The sequence below is a fragment of the Sander lucioperca genome, chromosome 14, assembly GCF_008315115.2.
Source record: "Sander lucioperca isolate FBNREF2018 chromosome 14, SLUC_FBN_1.2, whole genome shotgun sequence".
In the NCBI taxonomy this organism is placed as follows: Eukaryota; Metazoa; Chordata; class Actinopteri; order Perciformes; family Percidae; genus Sander; species Sander lucioperca.
Window position 1 is genome coordinate 31,031,324 of NC_050186.1, and position 22,903 is coordinate 31,054,226.

Below are 22,903 nucleotides of genomic sequence, written 5' to 3' on the forward strand. Positions count from 1 at the left end.
GCATGTAGCTTGCTAGCTCTAAATTTTGTGTTGTTTCCCAAAGGAGTTTTGCAAGGTGAGGGACATCTGGCGGTTATCCGATTAACCAGTTAATGAACTGTCAATCCGGACTAGAATGCCTCTAGTTCCTGAAGTGATTTTCCTCATTTAATTTCTCCATTGACATTTCAGCAAATGCTTACATAAAGGCAGTTTTAAGCCTGGAACAAAGCCAACCAGCTACAAGATGAATCGTGACCATTAAACATTTTGAAAAAGGCTAAAAAGGGGGCGGCCTCTGGCTCACCCAGTTAGTTTCTGCTGTAAATTTGGAATTTTTTAACATGGCGGTCTATGTGGATTGACCGTAGACTGTCCGGGTCTGAAAAGTGAAGCCAGTGCGGAATGCCTTAAACCTGCATTCTATCTAATTTCCAGCAGGGGGCAACTCTACTGGTTGCAAAAATAAGTTAGTTTCTATAGTATAGTGTATGCGGAAATGACCCTACTTCTTACTTGATTTATTACCTCAATAAACATTTTCATAATACTTTTATGGCCTCAATCGCTACTTTCAAGTCTTCTTAAATACAGCATGATGTCAATGTTGTAAATTATTGTCGTATTTATTTTAAAATTGATGATAAAGCAGGGGATGATTTAGGGGCGTAGCTACACGCCGACCTGTCAATCAGGACAGCGGCTTAGCAATGCTAACCATGGCATTGTGTACATTAAAATAGCCGTGAACTTGGGTTTTGTCTATGTTTTCATCTTAAACGTTGACCCTCTCACTGTGTTTTTTAATTGAAACATTTGGCCGCCTAAAAATGTCTTGTTCAGCATTCTGCCAATCAAGCTGACTAGCTACCGCCAGCGTTAGCTGGTAAAGTTTGCCAATTTCCGGTCGTACATGCAGATGAATTACGCTAGGGTCCGAAGGGTCAGAAGGGTTTAAAATCGTCAACTTTCCCCATTTAGCATTTAGCTTAGTGCAGCGCCATTGCAACCATAAACATTAATGGCTTGGCCACGTCATCCTCACCAGCTCCACCCTCCCGTCAAAAATCGTCACATCCGATTGCAAAAAACATCTTACTGATTTATTACGATAATAAACGATCATAGACTTTAGTGGTAGCGGGTCGCTATAGCCGTTCGTGGGTTCACATGTGCGATAAACATTTCCATGGTAACAGCGAGCGCCACCAATCACAGACGTCACTGTTACGCTTAGGATTGTGGGTAGTCTAGTGCTCCATGACATCAGGAATAAAACATGTTTTTCTTAAAAGAAAATTGATGTCATACGTACTTGTGGCTTCTACAGATGCATAAACCTTTGTTTCACAATCCCGTGGCTCGTGATAAGTTTACCTTGGATGGTTTAGACATTATGGCTATTAATCAAAATCCTCATGGAGAAAATTAATGGGATTTTCACTTCCAGAACCACACTTTTGAGCTCTATAATAATAAACTGCATACGTGCCATGCTAGACTGGAAAGCTTGACAGGTGTAGCAAACGTAACTCTGGGGGGCAGGGATTAGCCAACAGTCAATTAAAGTGGCAGTAAAGTAGCACTGAATTTAAACTTCTTTAACATTCAGCCAGTTATCAGATCCCTCAATTTGATTGCCTTCTGCTTACTATTCTAAGTGGCTGGAGAAAATAAAACATGGTATGATATAACTGCTGCTTCATCGAGTGCGGTTGCACAGATTATACATTCCACAGAGGGGAAAGGGCTTTCTCTGAAATGCTTATCCAGCAGGGTCGTAGCACAGTGACAGTCAGAAGTAGCAATTGTGGAGCAGACAGGAGCTGCCTATTCAAGCTTACATCAAGAGGACAGTGTGCCTTTCATGGCCACTGGACCTTTCACCTGCCTACAATTAAAATGACAAAGCATCTCATATCACCAAGAGGTGATTTTCTCACTAAGGGGTTTGCAAGAGAGAGAGGTGGACAGAAACTGTGGTTTGAACAGTGCTTTGCAGCTTCCGAAGGCTTTTCAAGCCTTAAAGTAAACTTGGTAGTAGTCAGACAGCATAGCTATAAATGCCCTGAAGCTTATTTCACTTTTTTATCTGTCAATAAAAGAAAAAAATAGAACTTCCAGCAGTAGCATCTCTCCAAATGTTGAACTGAAGGTCAAACAGTAAGAATGGGAGAGAGAAAAACACACAAAAACAAAACAGAAAATAGAGATAAAAGAACACAAAGAAACAGTGTGTGTGTGTGTGTGTGTGTGTGTGTGTGTGTGTGTGTGAGTGAGAGAGAAATTGCTTAGATGAGGATGTTATGCAATTGTTTCATAACAGATTCGATGATGGCGTTCTTGACCAGGCTAATTGCTACATTTAATGCTCAGTCAAATGCGAAACTTGAGCTCTGAATTAGTCCAAGGTTGTCCCACCCAAATAGCCTTACAAATTATTGGGCTAATGAGAAAGATTGTTTCTTCAAACAAAGGCCTAGTACACTTACAAGGTTGGAGCAAAATATAAGACTTGCCGGTTTGATTAAAAAAGAAAACAGCATGTAAAACAGTGAATAGCATAAAAATCTGCCTTTATTTCTCTTGTTCTTTTATAACATCTTAAAAAAAACACACTGTGGATGTACAAATAGCAAGTACACACTGCAAAAATGTCTGTCTTATAAAGTAATTTAAATTTCCAGTGGAATTTTATCCCACCAGCTCCTCAAATGTGTGAATCATTTAATCATAAAGCAGAATGTGGCTGTCAAGTCAGCACACACAAACAAGTTCACCCAGTTGAATGGCACCAGCATTTCAGGATCAACCCATTCTCTCTCTCCCAACTCGTAAAATACTGACACTTGGACAGTGGCTCTCAGCGTCGGATACCGACGCAAAAATCGCCCTCTAGTGTCTGTACGGGACGCACAGGGCAGAGCAGCTGCTTGGCTGCGGCGCTGTAAGGTGACGTAGTATTAAGAGGTAGCGAGTAGTATGAAAGACCTAAAATTTGCATTTAGGAGGTTGTTTGGGGTGGTGGATGGGTCAAACAACACAGGACTTTCACCCAGGAGACCGGGGTTAGTGTCCCGTTCTTGTCCGGTGTGTCACTGAAATGTACATTTTGTAACCCTACCCACACTCTTTTCCTAAACCTTACTGTCCCGTTCTGGTGTCGCATGTTAGTTAAACGTACGTCCCGACCCAGAGCGCTAAAAAGTGACGCCAAGAGTCCCGACCAAGCGCGTCAAAATATGACGCTAAAGGAGACTTTTTGCGTCAATAACAAATGCCAAAGTCTGCAAAATGCAAATGCAAAAGGACACCTCAGCACCCGATATCACGTTTGAAACCGACGCAGGCACGGAGGCCACCTAGCTCACCGTCCGACACTAGCACACTGGCTAGCAGGATCGTTTGAAAACCTTGACCGGCCAGGCTGGCAGAGTCAGCAGGAGACTGGTGAGTTGATTTCCCTATCATGATGAGCGACTCGTAGTCATGAGGTAGCCGCAGAGATGGTCTTGCTAGCTTGAGCTCACCTTTACCACCTTTTCTGTGGTGTTTACCGAGATGTTTACATTTGAAAACTTGGCCGGCCAGCCTAGGCTAGCCGAGTTGGCAGGAAACTGGCTTGATTTTCCCGATCCTGATTAGGGACTCTTAGTCACATGCCATCACCGTCTGACATCAACCACGTAAAGCACAACTAATATTTGTAAAATAGACAATTCAGCATACATTTTGCGGAGCTGACAGAAAGGCGACTGGAGAGGTCCGCGCCTTCAAAGGCCTTTTTGTCCAGTCTTAAAACTAATTAACAAATGTGTCAGTGTGATGAGACAACTTTATAATGTTACCAATTGAAATCAACATCTTTTAAGATTTTCTCGAATCACATTTAAACCCAGTTGCTCTACTTTTGCACAATCCATTTTTTATGTTTTGCACATATTGTGTCAAGGCTTAATGATGACTCTTTCTTAAAGGTGCTGTAGGTAGGATTGTGAAGATCCAGGACTTAGCCAAAACATTTGAACATCGACAACTTCTCAGTCCCTCCCCCCTTTCCGCTAAAGCCCAAAACAGTCTCCTGAACCCCTCCCCCCACAAGGGAGAATGAATGCGTGTGCATGAGCAGTGATTGACACACAGTTAGACACCCCCCCCTGGCCCTGATTGGTGCATCTGAACAGGGAGCGGTGGATTTTTGCAAATCACACTACAGGCTGTAGGTGGTGCCAGAGGAGCCAGATTTTTTTTTAAATTACCTGTTTCATGTAGTTCTACTGGAACATAGGGTCAGTTTCAGCAGATATGACAGAAAGTTAGTTTTATAAGTCTTACCTACTGCACCTTTAAATAAAAAAAAAGTAAAATTTAACCTTGGACACTTCACTCTAGCTTCGACCTGTATTCCCTGAGGATATTGACAGTTCTTATATTCTGTACAACAGAGTTTTACAGCTGCAGTGGTCCGTATGACACAGTTTGATAGAGGTGTCAGTGAAACCATCCATTCAACAAAGTTGTTCCACTTCTAGTAGACAACAGTCAATCTTGACAAGATGTAAGGCCATTTGACTAATCAAGCTTTCAAGCAAGCAGTGTGAAACTCAGACAAAATAAACAGACACCTCACTGCTGTACAGTATATGTTTTAAGGATTTAACTAAAGGGCATGCTGTTAAAGGATAAAGCTGGCAATATTCTATTTTTTTCTTGTAGTCAACAAAGTTGCGCAGCCAAAGTTTGTTATAGATTTTTCCTCTGTGCAATCCACAGTATACACATCAATGAGCCACAATGCTACACTGGCTGACATGTTCCATCATTGCCATGAACATGGGCACTGTAGTTTTTAAATCAGTCCCACATACACCATTTTGTTGCTGTAAATACTCAGAGCACTGAACGTGTATTAATCCGCCTCTACAAATAGTCCTTAAGAAATGCACAATTTACTCCTGTTAAAGTAACATCAGGGATGGTAGGGAAGTCAGAACGCATGGAGAGATGGACTACTGTAACATTGTTTTTGGCTTAATAGGTTTTTTGGACGATAAGAAAGAGAAGAAAAACACAGAATAACACCAACTTTTTCCCTTCAAGCCTCGACAAAAAGATGATCCTATTCCATAAAATTCGAAATTTTAGCACTTCAATAAAACACATTTTCATTCAATGCTTCACAAAGGAAAAGAGTGCCAAGGCAACAAGTGTGACTTTGTGAGTCATGCCATGCCCAGAGGAGCTCAGTATAAAGGTTATCTGGCTTGTCCTACAGAGAATGTATCAGGACCAGCTGCTCTGAGGTGCTGTGGTGCTGTCTGATGGCTTCACTCTGCAGGGATGAGTAAGGGTAAACAACAATAGGCAGTATGGGCATGGCTCTGGGGAAGCGGTGCCAGAATGGAGCCACAGTAAAATGTCAGCACATCAGTCACATCACAGAGTTCATCAGCAGGTCTGTTGGCCAATTCAAGATTTCTAATGAGGCTTTGAGAGCTCTCCCAGTTTGGGCTTTAGCTTTAGTCTTTTTGGCTGTAGAGTGAAATTCTATCAAAGAGGACATTCAGGTTATTGTTATTAAGATGGAAATTCTCCTAATCTATCTATATGAGAAATCATAATATATGGTTGATATAGGGAGATCTAGACGGACAGAAAGTAGGAGCTCTGATCACATTGGATGACAAAAAGTCATAAGAAGATCCAATATCAGGGCTTACCCACTACCACCACAGTCCTTGTTCTACCATTGCCAACCGATTATCAACACATCAAAACTAACAACACGCCATACCATAGCTCTGATCCATTTTTAGATCCACCTCCGCATGCAAGCGAAAACATCACATCCCACATCCACCAGCCAGCCCAACTTCTTCCTTGGATCCCACTCAGTCTCCTCGGCTGTCGTGAGCCAATTACAGCTGTCTGGTTCCAGGACGGCAGTCTAAAATGCCTGGCTCTTGGATTTTTAATAACTGATTTGATGAAATACTGAAGTGCTTTCGTGAACGTGTTGTGTGGCACGTATCGCTCCTCTATCGCCACAAAAACATGCACATATAAATTATTTTATCACGCATGAACAGTCTTCTTGTTTTCACTTTTCAATAATGTTTTCTCCCTGCTAACAAGCCATCTGAGAAGAAACCAACAATATGAGATGGTTATTACAAGGCATGAAGGCTGTGAAGGGAAAAATGAAATCTCTGTAATTAAACACCCGGTGTGAACTGACATCTGTGCACTGCATTCAACTGTGACCATGCCCATAATTTGGGGCTGTGTCTGCTGTGACATTGTAGATAACAGGGCCTTGTGAAATGTAGATTCTTCCATTTTCAAATGGTCCTGTGAAATCTAACCTCCCTTCTGTTTGCACATCTCTGCTGGACACTTTATTTTTATTTAGCTCCTCATTATGTGACAAAAGCCTCCAGCATTCACAGCCCCCCTGTGTCTGGAGGATATTGGTGTGCTGTTTGGGGGTGAACATCATTAGTTCTATTAAATTTGTGTCGAAGTTTAGGAAAAAGATAATTGGTGGCGTTATAGAGAATGTTGGTCAGCGGACAAAACAAGGATGCTGTTTTGGCTTCTGCTGCAGCTAAACACGACTCTGCATACAGAAAATATTGTAAGAGAAGGTACTGAACTGTATCCCCAAAAAGTAAAGAAAAATGCTACTGTTTTAAATGTTCAGCTTTCATTGTGCAGCTTTAAAGAAATCCAAAAAACAACAACGTGAAAATGACACAAAATGAGAACATTGACAAACAGGAGATATTTTAAAGTGGTCCAAAACAGGTGTAACTAATAACGTTGATTGTGGCTATACACTCCATTAGGCATGTCACCCGTGCATGCTGGCTCACTCGGTTGGCTCATTGGCGCACCTGAATTGGAACATCGTTAATGTTATTAATTACATCTGTGCATTTTCTGCTACCACAATTCAAAATATCTACTTCATCTATTGACAGGAATACTGGCACAACAGCTGCTCTGGGACCTCACCAGCTGTGTCAGAATGGGTTGCCTGACATTAGGATCTCTTCTCTATAGAGAGTGATATTTTAGGCATCACATAACTTACAGGAAACAAAGTGTAGCCTTGGAATTTTGAAGGTAACCTTATAAGACATTGCTACAGCTGGACCTCCGTATTTCAAAGGCCACTTAAAGACCTTTTTTTTTTGGGAATGGCAAGTTGCACTCACCCACTGCACATGGTGTACTGCTGAACAAACTCCCGGTAAAATGTCAAGGATGGTACAAAGCTGTTGTGTTTTGTTGTGTAGTCTAAATTTAGCTGAAGGCACTTTCACAAGCTGAAAGAAATCATTAATCAGTAGCATGACATTAAAAACTACAGATCCTAATATATATTTTTCATTACTAATGATCCATGGTGCAATATGCTATGCCATTATTCTATCACCCTATATTTAGCAGCATTGACCATTTTCCTGACTCAATTTTTGGTCTTTGTAGTTCATGTTTTTTGGGAAGTGTTACAGGGGTCACCTAATTAATTAAGATGGATACGATTTGTAACAGTTGCATTTCATTCACATCCCTTAAATTACATCCGTTTTACAGCTAACAAAAACATTTTAAGTACATTACAAAAAACAGAGCTGTATTTTCATACTGTACATTGTCACTGTATTTGACCCACGGTTCCATCTAGTGTTGAGTATATGAAATTACATTACATAGCCTTTCAAATATAATCATGATTATAAAATAAAATACTACAAGACTGCCATTTATATAAACTGTTTAAATGCAATAACAAGAACATGTTGGGAAATATTATTGTGTGTAGTTATTCAAAAGTTTTTAAGTGTACCCATAGCTTAGGTTTTTACGTTTGGACTACTGCGCGTGCGCAAACCAGGGGGCGGGTTTGTTTACTGAGACAAAATGTTTCCTAACCCGACGAAATGGGTCAGATGAGCTAACACGGATACCTACGACGGTAAACGCTTCTTAGGTAAAAGACTAAACAACTGTCTGCATATATACTCAGTGCATGCATTGTTTAAATTGGTATCACTTCTATGTCGCAGCCAGTAATTAACAGGAGGTCCAACCGGCTAACGTTACACAACACACAGAGCCTAGCTGCTAACTGACGTTCGCTGTAGGAGACAACGGTACCTCTTATTGCCACTCAGGTGGCTGAAACTAAATGACCTGCCGTCAGTCCAGTCATTACAGGCGATTTAAGCTATATTCCTACAAGAGTTAGTAATGTAATGGAGCTTATTTTGTTGCACATAAGGTTTTAAGATTAGCTAACATAACGTTAGCCGTGGTCGGGGGTCACTAGCTACATTTTGGTGGCTAACGTCAATGTAAATATAATTTTGCCTATAACGTATAGCCTGTAAAATTAAGGTTAACCTTAACGTTAATAAACTTGACAAGAAGTCGTACGAAGCACTGCAGTGCCGTTGTGCTAGATTACTAACTTTCTAGTATCTTGCATATTATTACATCCGTTTTACATTAATATTGTCAGAAAACCTTGACTAGAGGTGTAAACAGCAGTGACGTTACTCACAATCTTGATAGCGTTGCTGTCATACAGTGGAACAGTAGCTAGGTTACTCCCAACTCCACCATCAATGTATGCAGAAAAGCAAAACCCTGAAATACCGGCTTATAATTATGTACAAAAGATTATAAAAAAGATACTGCAGTAAACGATTTTTTTCAATCCTCATACCCTGACATGAAATGATCATATTTGTTTGTATTTCACCAGAAAAGCTTAGCTACAGTAGTTGAGCAATTGAACACTAGCACTCTACCTCTACTAGCACTAACCCTGACTCAGACACTGAATACTTACACCTTTTCTGTCACCCTTTTGTATCACTTTAAACTGAGTGTATTTATCAACGAGACATCCAATAATAATACTAATTGAATCAACAACAAATGTGTCAATAACGTGTAGGGAAACAAGTATACTGCTTTTAAAAAGTGCATTCTCCAGCTTTAAACAACTTTGGTTGAAGTTGTCTATGTCACCTCTGGTAGTTGGTTTCATTTCATTAAACAAAGGTATGAAACTGAATTTGCACTGACTTGAAACATCCTGGAAATAGGTAATCCATTGCTGTAACAGTGTTTATTTTGTCAAGGTTATGTCACCATTGCTGACTTAAAACTAAAAATGAAAGCCAATCTCAAGAAGGTTTCTAGTCTTTATATAGTTTTATCCTGGAGTGAAATGAATTCAAATACTTGTTACACACGTTGAAAATGTAGTAATAGTCCAATCCATACAAACATGCTGCTTCCTTAAAGAGAGAGAGATGGTATCATGCTGAAAGAAATGTTATGTGTGGGTAATTTGGAGCGTAATGTAGCAAGACGCTTAAATTCTAACCGCAGGCCCCCAGGTGGTGCGTTTAAAAAAAAAAAAAACTTGTCCACTGCTATTCACTTCCCAGTTCCAGGAATTTGTTTTATGATCATGCAGTTTGTTTTGTGTATAAAGCCATATTGTGCAAACAACGGGTAAAGTCAGATGTCAGACGATATGGTGTTGTGAAAAGTGTCGTGTCTCTCCCTAAAGTGGAGTAAATTATAATCCTGTCAAGTCCTTCTACATGGCTCGGACCCACTGCTGCTTGTAAATTGCTATCTGCATATTTGAGTTAACTCATTCATTGTAAATCATTCTAGCTAGGATCGTTAGTGCCCAAGGTATAGCATAGCTTTTCATTTGAGTGATGAGGTCGTAAAAAGCAACTTTTTGTTTCCTGTACTTTATCTATTAATGATTAATTAGCCTACTTTATGAATGAAAAAAAAGAAAAAGGCAAGCCTTGTACAGTCTTCTCTATGTTGGCTTTTTACTTATAGTGACCTTGTGCCAGCCTACAAGAAGACAACGCCATGGGGAATACCAACAGTGAGAGGGCTGCCATGGGACAGGGGGAGAAGGCTCAGAGGAGGGACAGCCGAGGAACCAAGGACGGAGGGGGGCCAAAAATCCTGATGGACAGCCCCGAGGACGCAGATATTTTTCACGGTGATGACATGAAAGTAAGTTGTGCTGTTGGCTCAGAGATAGGTTATCTGTTGCCAGCATGGCCATGCCCATTTGACATTAGGTTTATTAATGCTGGTTGTTTGATGGGTATTTTTAGGCGCCTTTAGGGAAAGAAGAGTTCCTTAAATGGCAGCAAGACTTAGAAGCAGATGACAAAGGGCCAACTCTAGACCGCCCCACAGTCTTTCGCTGGACTGGAGATGGCAAAGAGGTCTACCTCTCTGGATCCTTCAACAACTGGGCCAACAAGATTCCCCTTATTAGAAGGTGAGGGAGCGTCCTAAACTCTATGGAATAGTGTGTTCTTTTTTCAGTGTATGAAATGTTATATTTCATTACTCATTACTAGTTAACTCATGGGAAAAGATTTCTCATTTAAGCTAATTAAAACTCAAATGCAGCTGTTGCGAGTGATTTTCACGAAACGGCAGGATGTTTTTATGAATGAAACAGGTGAAGCGATACCCCGAATTTCACTACATCTCTAAGTGCCTGGGAGTAAGAATGATTTTCTAGGTCCAGTTTAATGACTCGTTCATTGTGTGCCCTCACTAAATAGAGGGCATGCACATTATTAATGAGGTGGAGGTGCTGTGTTAACTCACTGATGTGCCAAATGTTCCCTTTTGTCATCTGTGTCAAAGTCAGAACACCTTTGTGGCCATTGTTGATCTACCTGAAGGGGAGCATCAGTACAAGTTTTATGTGGATGGCCAGTGGACCCACGACCCAGCTGAGGTCAGCATTACATAATGAATCATTATGAAGGGCGGTAGGTTGTAGTAATACCAGTAGTATATAACCGCAAGTGTAGGTTGTGTATTCTGGCAGCAAGCAGTAATCTGAGGGAGACTGTATCTATTGTACTGTGTAAATATAACAAGCATTATCCTGTTTATCTGTAGAAATACAGCAACGCGTGAATTTAATTTGTCCTTTATACTTGGCAAATTGTGCAGTGAGAGACATTTTTGAGAGAAGGTCTGGCTTGCATAACTATTGTTCGCCTGTAATTTGCCTTTTAAAATGCTTTTCAATTTAAACCGTGATTGGACATTTATTCTAGAAATGGTATCGGGTCTAGCTGGATTATACTTCTGAGTTTCAGTTGTGAATTCGATTGCCTCATGGTTTTTTCCCCTCACAGCCAGTTGTTACCAGTCAGCTCGGGACAGTCAACAATATCATCCAGGTGAAGAAAACGGACTTTGAGGTGTTTGATGCTCTAATGGTGGACTCGCAGAAATGCTCCGACATGTCAGGTGAGTGCTGACAAGCCTTATCAATGACCGTCCTGTTAGATTCTGTGACGGCCCGGTACAGAAAAGTGTGCAAAAAAGAATTGAAATATGAATTTGTCAATGTCTACTCTAGCCACTAGTAGTCAACATCATGTTGAATTGGGCTATGTTTAGACGAAAACGATCTGAGTAGAAAACGCAAAAGTGGCGTTGCGTTCTCACTTTTTATTCTGCGTTTAGACAAGCGTTATGGGGGGGGGGGGGGGGATCTGTGTGCATATGGTGACGCAAAAGTGTGTGAAATGCGATGTAGTATGCACACCAGGCGGCTGGGTGGTAGTGTGAAGCACTGCCACACAACACCACCAAGTCTGCGCACCTTCCTTCTAGTCTTCCTCTCCTCCTCCTCTCTCCCTCTCCTCTCCTTAGTAGCGCGAAGCGAACAACAAAAATTTTGTCTGGACAGACGAGGATACACACACGGCACACACACCCACACACACGGTGCACACACACACACACACACGCACGGCGCACACACACGCGGCATACACACACTCTGCGTTTTTACCCTTTAGACGTGACGGTGGAGCATTTTTAAGATTTCCACTCTAGAGGGTGGTTTAACTTTTTTGCGTTTTTAAGCCCCAAGAAAGTCTAAACGAAAGGCACATCTGATCAAATATTTTGTCGTTTTCACCCGCTAGTGCATTCGTGTAAACAGGGCCTTATTTCCCGTGATCTTTAAGTTCATTTAGAAATGAAAAATTAGTAGTTGAATTTTAAAATGAAAATGTAGCCATGATTTCTAAACAGAACTGTGGGAACTGTTTGAAAGTTATGTTCTGTCTCAGTCATACTGTTCCACCCTTGCTCTGCCTTTTTCCCTTCATTAGACCTCTCCAGCTCTCCTCCCGGGCCCTATCACCAGGATGCCTATGTTCCTAAACAGGAAGAGAAGTTTAAGTCTCCACCCATACTCCCACCCCACCTGCTACAGGTCATCCTCAACAAAGACACTGGGATTTCTGTAAGTAGCTATGATGCCGTTCAATGAAGCTTATTCCACGCAGTTATTTCCACTGTGGATTTTCCTGGAAGAATGAGCTTTTTGTCCTAATTTTCTTTGCTGTATCTGTCATATTCTACACAATACGTTAACTTGCTGTGTCTGTCACATTCTATTAGAGGTGTGAAACTTCACTGATCTCCCGATTCGATATCTCGATGCATCACGATGCGTCAAGTACATTTTTCTATTAAAGCCATATAGGATATTTAATTCGTAGCTTTTCAAGCTTCAAAAACAAAACATTCTACAGTGCTCTAATACTAAATAAATTGGATACATAAAACTACAGCACTGAGCACATGGCACTTCCTGAATGTGCAAAACATAACAGAATATGTAAACAGAAAGGTTGTTAGGCATACATTAAATTGTAAACAGAAATAATCGATCACGGCCCGGCCGATTATCGATGCAGCATCGTCCATGTCCACGATTCGATGCATCGATTATTTGATTAATTTCAACATCTCTACATTCTATACAGTACGTTAACTTGAAATATAATCAAAACATCACAAGTTTTTTTGAAGAAGCAAGGTTCCTGTCATAGGCCTTTGTCAAGTAACCGATCTATAATAAAAATAGTGAAATCACAACCATCTGAGACCTTTACACCATCAGAAGATCTACAGAATGCAATAGAAACGTGGAAACGGAAAACATGAATATTGCACATGGAACAATGAAGAGAATGTGGTTCAAAATCTTTTCTTTTTTTTCCTATATCTTTTCATATTCAGTGTGACCCTGCATTACTCCCAGAACCCAATCATGTCATGCTCAACCACCTCTACGCTCTTTCCATTAAGGTAAGGTCTCAAGCTAACTGAATCACATCAACAAATAATTGAGTGTTTGCTGGACTGTGGCAAAACTTTGCGTGGTGACACTTGAGAAATGACCAGCTTTGTTAGCATTTTTAATAGAAACTGTGAGCTGCTCCAGCTGTTAGCGAGCTTCTGCATAGCTTGCACAGCAGATTGTATCTGTGAAATGCCAACAATGATAACACGCTGCTAAGGGAGCTGAAGGACATATAATTGCCCTTTTTATCACATTGTGACAGGAAAAAAAAAAAACTCACTGTGCATATAAAGATATAAATACTAACAGCAGTGTCAGACTAAATGGGGGAAATATTTATAAATAGAAGACAAGCAGTGGTCACACTTGTACCCTGCTTGGTGGATTCCCATCTAGACCACATGCAGTATTTTCCATATGAGTTAGCAGCTGGCCAGATAGTCAGTTATTAACATTTCTTTTGCCCAGTTGGCTTCATCTGTATGTATGCGTCTGTAATGGTTAACTTTGTTTTTCTCTCAAAAAGGGACTCGGGTGTTAGCAGATTTGCAACTGTGATCACACAATTTTACAAAAGGCAGATAAAATGCTGTAATGTATATATGAAAAATATTTTTTTTTATTTTATTTGAAGTTAATAGTGAGTGTTCCTTTTTTTCCCCCAGAGGTTCCATAGATGCACTGGCAATTAGGGAACAGCAGATCTGGCCATGCTGGAGCTCTGTTAGTTGTCCCATGTTGCTCTGAATATTCACAAATCAACATGCTGCCTGTCGGTTTGCTCTTTAAGGCTGACAAATGCTGCTGCATGGCACGCTTACTGGATGGTTTCATAGCTACTAAGCTAAAATAAGCCTAATAGAAAGCCACATTTCTGTTGGCTATATAATAGAACAAACAGGGCACTATATACTGTATGCCTTGCATTGAAAGTTCAAACATTGGACATTGGGGACTGTCAGAAATCTCAGGATGCATCTGCTTTGCGGGACGAAATAGCTTGAATTTCCATACTATTGGATACCTGAGCCATACTGTGTGCAACTGTAATCAGAGCCCATGTTGAGTGCCCCCCCCCCCCCCCCAATTCAACAGGAACGGCACACTTAAAGGTGTAGTTGACCTTAATGACATGTCAGAAGGTTCACCTCCTCACCTTTATGTAATCAATCGTTCGCAATTGCAATAGTTGAAAGTGATCTACTTAGAAAAAAGCACAGAAAAATGTCCTTATCTACCCAGATAGTAGATCATTTTCTCTAACAATGACTTGCTAACCTGTATCTTAAAACATGCCCATATGTACAGTGAAACAGTTTTTGTTTTCTGTAAACGTAAAGGTTGTGATCCTATCCTTTCATGTAATAGTTGCAGTAGACTCTATTGCAGCTTTGCATCCACAACAGATGAGTCACTTTAAGTTTCTCTATACATTTTGTTTTTACGAGATTAGTGGGTGGCCCTCCCACAAATCTATGGTTTACAGTATTGTGACACTTACTGATACCATTGTTCCCATTGGCCCACATATGTATCTTAGCTGCAAGCATGCATTTCATTGTTTCAGAAGTTTTTTTGTTTTTTTTTAAACTTCATTTTTCCTTTATGTTGTCTCTTTCTGTCACAGGATGGAGTGATGGTGCTCAGTGCGACACATCGCTACAAGAAGAAGTATGTCACCACCTTGCTATATAAGCCCATCTGACTGAAGACTGCCTTTTCAATCCCGACCGAGTGTGTTAACTGTACACGGAGTGTACAAAATATTAGCTCCCCCCTGTTCTTTCTATAACACAGAGAGAGCAGGCGAATCCGGGACATAACGCCTGGATGACAATCTCAGGTTAAGCTAAAGCTAATGAGAGGTTAACAGCTCAGAGATTATATCTTGTACACTCACTGTATACCCAGTTGTTGTACACATCCGTTTAGGATGATACAATGCCGCTCAGTCACTCCAATCCTACATAATCTGCCTTTATTTGTTCACTGATTACCCTCTGAGGTTTTCAACACTACCTTTGCTTAGTAGACATAGAGAGCCAGTACTAATGAGGTAGGACACTATGACGTGTCTATGATCAAAACAGACAGAAAGAGGAGGATTGGTAATGCTGGGAAAATGGGGCTGAAAGTCCTCAGACACGTGAGGCTGCTGTAGTGTTTCCCACCATTGAGAAGACAACAGCGCTACAATCAAGAATGTGGACGTCAAAGAAGGAATACATGCACTGCAGTAGTTCTCCACTGTTTTCATTTGCCTGTTTATCATGATAAATTGCTGAGTTTTATTTAGTGATAGTGAAAAAGCACACAGTAGATCTTTTTTTATCATTCAAGTGTTCAGTAATGTGGGTTTTTTTTCTACTTTGGTTGATGATGTTTGTTTAGTTGTCAAAAGTGTTCTATAGTTGGTTGCAGTGTTGTGGTAAAGACTTAAAAAGAGCAGCTTGTTAGTTGGGATCAAGACAACGTAGTTAGACCAAAACATAATGATTTATCATTTTTTGAGAATACATTTTTGGTCTTAACTTGATTAGCTTAGCACTACGAGAACAAAGTGTATTTTTAATGTAGAATATGCATACAGTGTATGTACACTTGCAGCACGACAATGTATCAGAAGATGCTTACCCTTTTGAACGCAAAAGAAGGTTAAGTGGTCTTTTACACTGAATAACATAACATAATGTTCCTTCTTTAATTATATATAAATGCATTCCAAAAATGAAGAGTCACATGAAGTAGTTGTTGCCCGCCGGCTCAGTCAATATGGCATCGTTGGTACCCAATCTTCAGTAGCAGTGCCAGTTTCAGATGGTTGATGAAAAAACACTAAAGACATGTTACAGGAAACCAAAATATGTAGGTGGACATTACCAAATCACTAATGAAGGGACCAGCATAGGATTATGAGTTTATTAGAGTTTATTATTAATGTTTTTTTTATAGTTGACATGTTTGTACTCTTCATGGTTTATGTATTTCATGAAGTATGAAGGACTGGAATGTGTTTTAAGTTAAAGATATGACTTGTAGCATCCATTTACATCAATGTGTCATTGTCAAACATTGCTATCTTGGTATAGTTTCCACGAACAAATGAGACCATGATGTTAATTATTTTTGTTCTATGCTACAGGCCAGTAGAGGCTGACGATCTCAGAAAAAAGATCTCATTTGTTTGCGTTACTTCTGCCGTTGTCTCAGAACTAACATGGTAATATTCTTTTGATGCAGAAATGCTAGACTTTCAAATAAATTGCATTATCACTAACAACGTTGTTGGCCCTTTGAACCATGCTGGTGTGTACACTTTTTTTTTTTCTCTCCATTTTCAGAGACATTTATTTTCTTTTTGTATAGGACTGCAGCTTATGGTTATTTGAATTTGGGATTAACGTGATTATTTTCTGGAGTAATGGATGTATGGTTTGGTTTGTAGAAACACATAATAATGAGAAATGCCATCACAATTACCCAGAGCCCAAAGTAACAACTTCACAATGCATGTTATGTTTAACCATATGTACAAAATTCTAAATTATTAAGATCAATTCAAACGATCAAAATAATTAAAAGAGAGAGTAGCAAATCCTCACATTGGAGATGCTGGGAGTATGGAATGTTTGGCATTTTTGCATGAAAAATTACTAAACCATTTTTGAAAAATAGTTTTTTAATGAATCTTCAGCCGTCCTTGTACATTTTCCATATATTTTGTGTGCAAATATCTTTGTAAAGTAACTGGTAACTAAAGCTGTCCAATACATGTAGTGGAATAAGAAGTATAAAGTGGAGCCAGAGGAAAATAGTCAAGGCAAGTACAAGTACCTCAAATTTGTACATAAGTACGGTACTTCAAGAAATGCAGTAGTTACATTCCACCACTGATACATAACATAAAGACTAGAAAATCACTCAGAGAACACATACGTCAACCAAGGCTGATGATACATTTCAAAAATTTTAAATTAGTCTTGAACATAACTCGTGACCCTGTTTATTATATCTAGGAGCCCTAACCCACACATCAGGGAGTGTGGGAATTTGTACCTGCTTTTACATATGCTGGTTTGTGTTTGAATCTCAGAGTCCATGCATTATGAGGCGTGCAGCCCTGTGTAGTATAAACAGCTGACGGAGCACTTCCCAAGGTCTCTTACTATATATAAAAGAGGGGCTGATGTTAGAGTGAGAGCTACTCTGTGACTTGCCCTCTGACTTACAGGATGAATACCCTCCAGGCTCTGGTTCTCTTGGCTGCAGGCCTCTCTGTCGGTGAGTAAACCTCAACAAAAGCTGTCCATGGTAGTCGTGAATAGATGCATCCTCCAATAGAGTATACATGGAATTCTGATTGCTTTTGCTTGTTGTGCTTCAGTCCACTCATTGGACTACAAGGCACTCACCCAGTTTAGAAAGATGATCCTGTGTGTGATGCCTGATAGCTGGCCTGTTTTTGACTACGCTGACTACGGCTGCTACTGTGGAAAGGGAGGCTCCGGCACACCTGTGGATGATCTGGACAGGTTATGAATTGCTCGCTGTGCTTCAGCCTCAGACGTCATTTTAAAAAAAAGAAAAGAATTCATTTTTTTTTTTCATTTCAAAATTCATCTTGTTTGACTTTTTGACCCGTAGGTGCTGCTATGTGCATGACCAGTGTTACTCTGATGCAATGCAACACCCTGAGTGCTGGCCCATCCTCGACAACCCGTACACCGAGTTTTACGACTACAGCTGCGACAAGGCGAACATGAAGGTCACCTGTGGCAGTGAGTAAACCGACACCAAAGGAGTACCCTGCTCACTTGATCTTATAAACTAGCTTTTTTTTTTTTTTTTTTTGCTCATGAAAGTTGCAGATTTTTTTTTCCATTTCTATCAGTATACTTTAAGTTAGGGCAGGGCAATATATCAATATCATATTGATTTGTGACTATTCTAGCTGTTCTATTATTTGCCTTTAACCACTTAGTCATTATTTCCACATTATTGATGATTATTTATCTGAAATCTAATTGTGAAAATCGTCGCAATATCGACATCGAGGTATTTGGTCAAAAATATTGTGATATCTGATTTTCTCCATATTGCCCAGCCCTGCTTTTAGTTATCGACTCAGGTAATATACACATCAGTGTTAAAGTATATAAACGATGATGAAAAACTGTTCCTGTTATCATCAAATCGATACTATTCTCAGTTTTTAAAATGTTTTCATTTGAATGTTTGTGGACCTTTTGGTTATCACAAAGTGCTGCTTTATCTCCCTCAGACAAAAACAACGAATGCGAGATGTTCATCTGTGAGTGTGACAGGAAGGCCGCCGAGTGCTTTGCCGTGTCACCTTGGAACCCTGAGCACGAGCACCTGCCCAGCGACCGCTGTCAGTAAAGACCAAACTACTGTAGTAAATATATGTGTTGATTATCCTTGGCATATTAGAAGTATTCACATATTGACCGTTTACATTTTGCCCATGCATGTCTCATAGTTACTGTACTGGGAGTCCACTGATATTTGTGACCCATAACCATCCATCATTCTTTTCATCTGCTGATTTATTTTGTTTGTTGTGTTTGTAATTTTTGTAGCTATCCTGATAATAAACACATTTTGGTCTGCATCTCTCATTTTACCTCACTTGTTCATTACGAATGGCCACTTATTGAAAGGTTATAATGTGAAATCCTATTATCAATAAAAAGGCGCTGTTATGAATTCACAGATGTGTGTGAAAATCTGACACATTCTCCACAGCTACTGTACAGTTAGCCAATTTTTCTCTCCCTAGGTTTGCAGAGTCATGAACCACCCTACTCTCCCTCTGATTGGCTAGTAGTTGTCGCCTTCATGGGTTGGGTAGGTTACGTTTAGGCATGAGGAGTGAGATTGGTTAGGGTTAGGGCAAGAATATTGCGGTAAGCCAATCAGAGGCAGAGTAGGATGGGTCATCCCTGTATGCCATCCTAGGGAAAAAAACAAACAAAAAAAACAACATTGTGTACAGTACAACCTTGTGCTCATTATATCATGCCCTTTGATATCACCACTGATCGTGTAGTCTGGGATTTTTTCTATGTCTCTGTACTCATGGCAGAAATTTTCGACTTGCAGGTTTTATTTGTCCCATGTTTATCTCTATGTTGAACATGAGGGTATTGCACATTGCTGTCTGCTTTATGATAATTTCCCCTTTATCATGAAGTCATGCACACAGAGTTGACAAATGTCTGACCAGGGTTTCTCGACCTTTTCGGAACCCTCAACCCCATGTTTAAGGCACAACCACATCAAATTATCAATTACAGCCTTCGAGTGTCATTGTGAATTTAAGCATTGCACACAAATATATGACATAGAGACTAGAAAATCACTCAGAGAGCAAATACCTCAACCAAGGCGGATGAGACATTTGAAACCTTTTAAATTAGTCTTGAACATAACTTGTGACCCTATTGGTATATCTAGGAGCCCTAACTCCAAAGCTGAGCAACTCTAGTCCAGATAGAACATCAAACATATGGCTCAGGGTTCAGGGTTTTGAGAGTGTGAGAGTTTTAGCTGAGTTTACATATGCTGGCTTGTGTTTAATTCTCAGAGTCTGTGCGTTGTGAGCCGTGAGACTCTGTGTGGTTTAAACAGCTGACAGAGCACTTCCCAAGTCTCCTACTTGATATAAAAAGAGTGCCTGATGTTAGAGTGAGAGCTACTCTGTGACTTGCCCTCTGACTTACAGGATGAACACCCTCCAGGCTCTGGTTCTCTTGGCTGCAGGCCTCTCCGTCGGTGAGTAAACCTCAACAAAAGCTGTCCATCTGTACGCATGGTGGTCGTGAATAGATGCATCTTCCAGTATAAAACGGAATTCTGATTGCTTCTGCTTGTTGTGCTTCAGCCCACTCACTGGACTACAGGGCACTCACCCAGTTTAGAAGGATGATCCTGTGTGTGCTGCCTGATAGCTGGCCTCTTTTTGACTACACTGACTACGGCTGCTACTGTGGAAAGGGAGGCTCCGGCACACCTGTGGATGATCTGGACAGGTCATATTTTACTCACTCTGCTTCATACTCCGACGTCATTTAAAAAAAACAACCTTGTCCAGCCTTTTTCAAATTCATCTTGTTTGACTTGTAGGTGCTGCCAAGTGCATGATCAGTGTTTCAATGATGCAATGCAACAACCTGAGTGCTGGCCCATCCTCGACAACCCGTACACCGAGTATTATGACTACAGCTGCGACAAGGCAAACAAGAAGGTCACCTGTGGCAGTGAGTACAGTGAAACAAAGGGATTTTCCTTGTGTTCCTGTCACAATCAAACTGACATTATTCTCAGTTCCTTTAATTCATAGCAATGTATGGGCCTTTTGGTAATCACAGAGTGCTCTCTGCTTTATCTCCCTCAGACAAAAACAACGAATGCGAGATGTTCATCTGTGAGTGTGACAGGAAGGCTGCCGAGTGCTTTGGCGTATCACCTTGGAACCCTGAGCACGAGCACCTGCCCAGCGACCGCTGTCAGTAAAGACAGCTCACAAAAAGTGACAGATCAATTGGTCAATTTGTGTTGATTCATTAGAAATATTCACCTTATACATTCACACATGCCCGTATCACAATTTCTGCATCTGCCGAATTACTTTTGTTGGGTTTGTTATGTAATGTGAAGTTATTCTGATGATAAACACAGTTTGATCTCTTATTTTACCTCACATTGCTGTTTTAACCATAGAGGGCACTGTAGTCTTATTTTTTTTCTTTCCTGGTTTGTAGGATGAAATTGGCAGTAGAGTAGCCTACAGCAGACTCACAGCATTTGGTGTCAGCTGTCCTGGTAGGCTCGCTTTTCTTTTTAAAGATAATTTTTTGGGCATTTTTAGGCCTTTATTTAGACAGGATAGCTGAAGACATGAAAGGATAGAGAGAGGGGGAGGGCCGCAGGTCGGAGTCGAACTCGGGCCTGCTGCATCGAGGAGTAAACCTCTATATATGGGCGCCCGCTCTACCAACTGAGCTATCTGGGCACCTGCTGATAGGCTTTCTGTAAAAGTCCCATATACTGTTTGTAATATTTGTGCTTAATCAAATAATGAAAATACAATACTTTTTTTTTTTTTTTTTTTTTTTTAACTTCTGATTTGTCCGTAAGCAGTTCTGACTCGATGTATAGTAGAACACATATTTTGATACCTTTTGAAACCTTGTAAACTTTGAATTTCACAGCACACATTTGCATGTTGCATGTAGTTTATTCTTAATTCATTTACATTAGATAGAAAAAAAGCTGAATAGGTTGATCACATAAAACTTAAAGTGTATAGATCCATTTCACCAATTCCAAAAACTAATTTGAGAAACGAGCCAAGGCTGTTTCAGAGGCACTGACTTACTGAGCTCATCTTCTTGCCTGACAAATGTACACATAGTACTGTACGTAGGTTTACAGTTTGCAAACCAACCATGAAATGGCTACTTTTGTGAGGTTGGGGAGGGTCACTCTAAACCGAGTATTAATTCTGCCATCAGCCGCTTTTGGCAAAAATATTACATACACAGTGTTGGGTAATAAACAGTCAATTTCCAACTGCTTTTGTATCGCTGGCACCACTGCTGGTTATACAACCGCTGGCTATGTTTATAATGTCTTCCTCTTCAAAGCTGCTAAACACAACTGATGATTGCAAGTGACATTTTGGTTGCTTTTGAAGTTACTTGGCACCAGAATAAAACAATTTCCGGTCATTGCAGCCTAGTATCTTTAGTTTCAGCAAGCCACCACAGTTTGCTCCCAGCAGCTCACTCTTTGTGATCACAGCTGTGGCTGCAGCCTACTGGAATCAGTCTTCAGGCTATTGTGCAGACAGCACTAAGCATCAGCACTGTAAGCACCAGCAGCTGGTAGCTGGCAGCTGGCCACAAGCCAGCTGTAGCTTCTGCTGGCTCAAAGATAAAATGAGAGAAACGACAAATGCAAAAGAGCAAAAATATATTTTGACCACTGAAAAGCCTTTATCTAACCTAATACCTTTTGTAAATGCGTGCAAATAGTTATATGTAGCTTTGCTGTTGTTATGGTTGGTAGAAGTGGCTAAGGCACCTGGTTGTGCCTCGCAGGAGACTTGTTGTCTGAAGTCAAATTGATGAACATGATTTACACTTTGATGCCAAAACAGTGTTTCCTACAGTCTTCCAGACAAAATGACAATAGGTCAGAGCTGTGGTCTTTTGATTCTGCAGAAGTGCAGCCAAACTAAAGGTTGGGGATGGTTAAACTTTTTTCTGCAACTTTTTTCAGCCAGAGAGTGTGGCCAGAGAGTCATGTGACACCTGTGACATGTTGACTTATGTTACAAAGAACATTCTTCCTGCCGGAAACACATGAACATGCCCAGGGTTGGAAATTCACAGCAGCCACTAGCCAAATGCTGGCAAAATATGCAAGTGGCTGCTAGATTTGCTTCACTCACCAGCAAAAAATAAAAAATAATCTATTGAGTGGTTGGAAAATTTTGGAATCCATCAGCCACAGTGGCAGGTAGACAAAAAAAAGTAAATTTCCAAACCTGAACACGCCTCTCAGCTACAAAAGAAGTAATTATTGCGACGAGCGGCACTTCGCCGCTGCTTGGTGTGTTTTCAGCAAAAGGCTGCATTCATACCAAATCATGTGTTGCAGCCAAAACGCCAGTCCTCTGATTTATTTGAATGTGGGTAGTTTGTG

The 22,903-nt window shown here is 40.4% G+C and overlaps 3 protein-coding genes and 1 long non-coding RNA gene across 6 annotated transcripts in view; 3 read left to right on the forward strand and 1 right to left on the reverse strand.

Moving 5' to 3' along the window:
- LOC118493057 overlaps positions 1–7,297 on the reverse strand; it is a 37,171-nt gene extending 29,874 nt beyond the window's left edge. Inside the window, exon 1 of the long non-coding RNA XR_004895000.1 lies at positions 7,200–7,297. This is a non-coding gene — a long non-coding RNA (uncharacterized LOC118493057). The remainder of the gene's footprint in view (positions 1–7,199) is intronic.
- A 558-nt stretch (positions 7,298–7,855) lies between these two features.
- Positions 7,856–16,212, forward strand: prkab1a (protein kinase, AMP-activated, beta 1 non-catalytic subunit, a). Of its 3 annotated transcripts, none has more exons than XM_031292629.2 (8): positions 7,856–7,978; positions 9,865–10,047; positions 10,152–10,321; positions 10,699–10,792; positions 11,202–11,316; positions 12,192–12,325; positions 13,108–13,176; positions 14,799–16,212. In XM_031292629.2, the coding sequence occupies exons 2-8, from the start codon at positions 9,898–9,900 to the stop codon at positions 14,874–14,876; spliced, it is 810 nt and encodes a 269-aa protein (XP_031148489.1). In that variant the 5' UTR covers positions 7,856–7,978; positions 9,865–9,897; the 3' UTR covers positions 14,877–16,212. The 3 variants fall into 3 exon arrangements, with proteins under 3 accessions (XP_031148489.1, XP_031148490.1, XP_031148491.1); XM_031292630.2 differs by having other exon boundaries at positions 7,858–7,978; positions 9,836–10,047; XM_031292631.2 differs by lacking the exon at positions 7,856–7,978 and adding an exon at positions 8,044–8,141.
- A 546-nt stretch (positions 16,213–16,758) lies between these two features.
- On the forward strand, positions 16,759–18,857 carry LOC116045120 (phospholipase A2, minor isoenzyme-like). The gene is made up of 4 exons (XM_031292635.2): positions 16,759–17,452; positions 17,556–17,703; positions 17,816–17,949; positions 18,453–18,857. Exons 1-4 carry the CDS (start codon positions 17,404–17,406, stop codon positions 18,569–18,571), a joined length of 450 nt encoding a protein of 149 aa, XP_031148495.1. The 5' UTR covers positions 16,759–17,403; the 3' UTR covers positions 18,572–18,857.
- A 1,002-nt stretch (positions 18,858–19,859) lies between these two features.
- LOC116045119 (phospholipase A2-like) lies at positions 19,860–20,884 on the forward strand. Its single transcript, XM_031292634.1, has 4 exons — positions 19,860–19,966; positions 20,076–20,223; positions 20,318–20,451; positions 20,589–20,884. Exons 1-4 carry the CDS (start codon positions 19,918–19,920, stop codon positions 20,705–20,707), a joined length of 450 nt encoding a protein of 149 aa, XP_031148494.1. The 5' UTR covers positions 19,860–19,917; the 3' UTR covers positions 20,708–20,884.
- The last annotated feature ends 2,019 nt before the right edge of the window (positions 20,885–22,903 follow it).

What these genes read in the sequence shown, in the direction of transcription:
- LOC116045119 (XM_031292634.1), top strand. Translation starts at nt 19,918, where the DNA reads ATGAACACCCTCCAGGCTCTGGTTCTCTTGGCTGCAGGCCTCTCCGTC. An exon ending in GGCTGCAGGCCTCTCCGTCG is followed by an intron (nt 19,967 to 20,075) that starts GTGAGTAAACCT and finishes GTTGTGCTTCAG; the next exon opens with CCCACTCACTGGACTACAGG. An exon ending in CCTGTGGATGATCTGGACAG is followed by an intron (nt 20,224 to 20,317) that starts GTCATATTTTAC and finishes TTTGACTTGTAG; the next exon opens with GTGCTGCCAAGTGCATGATC.
- LOC116045120 (XM_031292635.2), top strand. Translation starts at nt 17,404, where the DNA reads ATGAATACCCTCCAGGCTCTGGTTCTCTTGGCTGCAGGCCTCTCTGTC. An exon ending in GGCTGCAGGCCTCTCTGTCG is followed by an intron (nt 17,453 to 17,555) that starts GTGAGTAAACCT and finishes GTTGTGCTTCAG; the next exon opens with TCCACTCATTGGACTACAAG. An exon ending in CATGAAGGTCACCTGTGGCA is followed by an intron (nt 17,950 to 18,452) that starts GTGAGTAAACCG and finishes TATCTCCCTCAG; the next exon opens with ACAAAAACAACGAATGCGAG.
- prkab1a (XM_031292629.2), top strand. Translation starts at nt 9,898, where the DNA reads ATGGGGAATACCAACAGTGAGAGGGCTGCCATGGGACAGGGGGAGAAG. An exon ending in GAAATGCTCCGACATGTCAG is followed by an intron (nt 11,317 to 12,191) that starts GTGAGTGCTGAC and finishes TCCCTTCATTAG; the next exon opens with ACCTCTCCAGCTCTCCTCCC. An exon ending in TCTACGCTCTTTCCATTAAG is followed by an intron (nt 13,177 to 14,798) that starts GTAAGGTCTCAA and finishes TTTCTGTCACAG; the next exon opens with GATGGAGTGATGGTGCTCAG.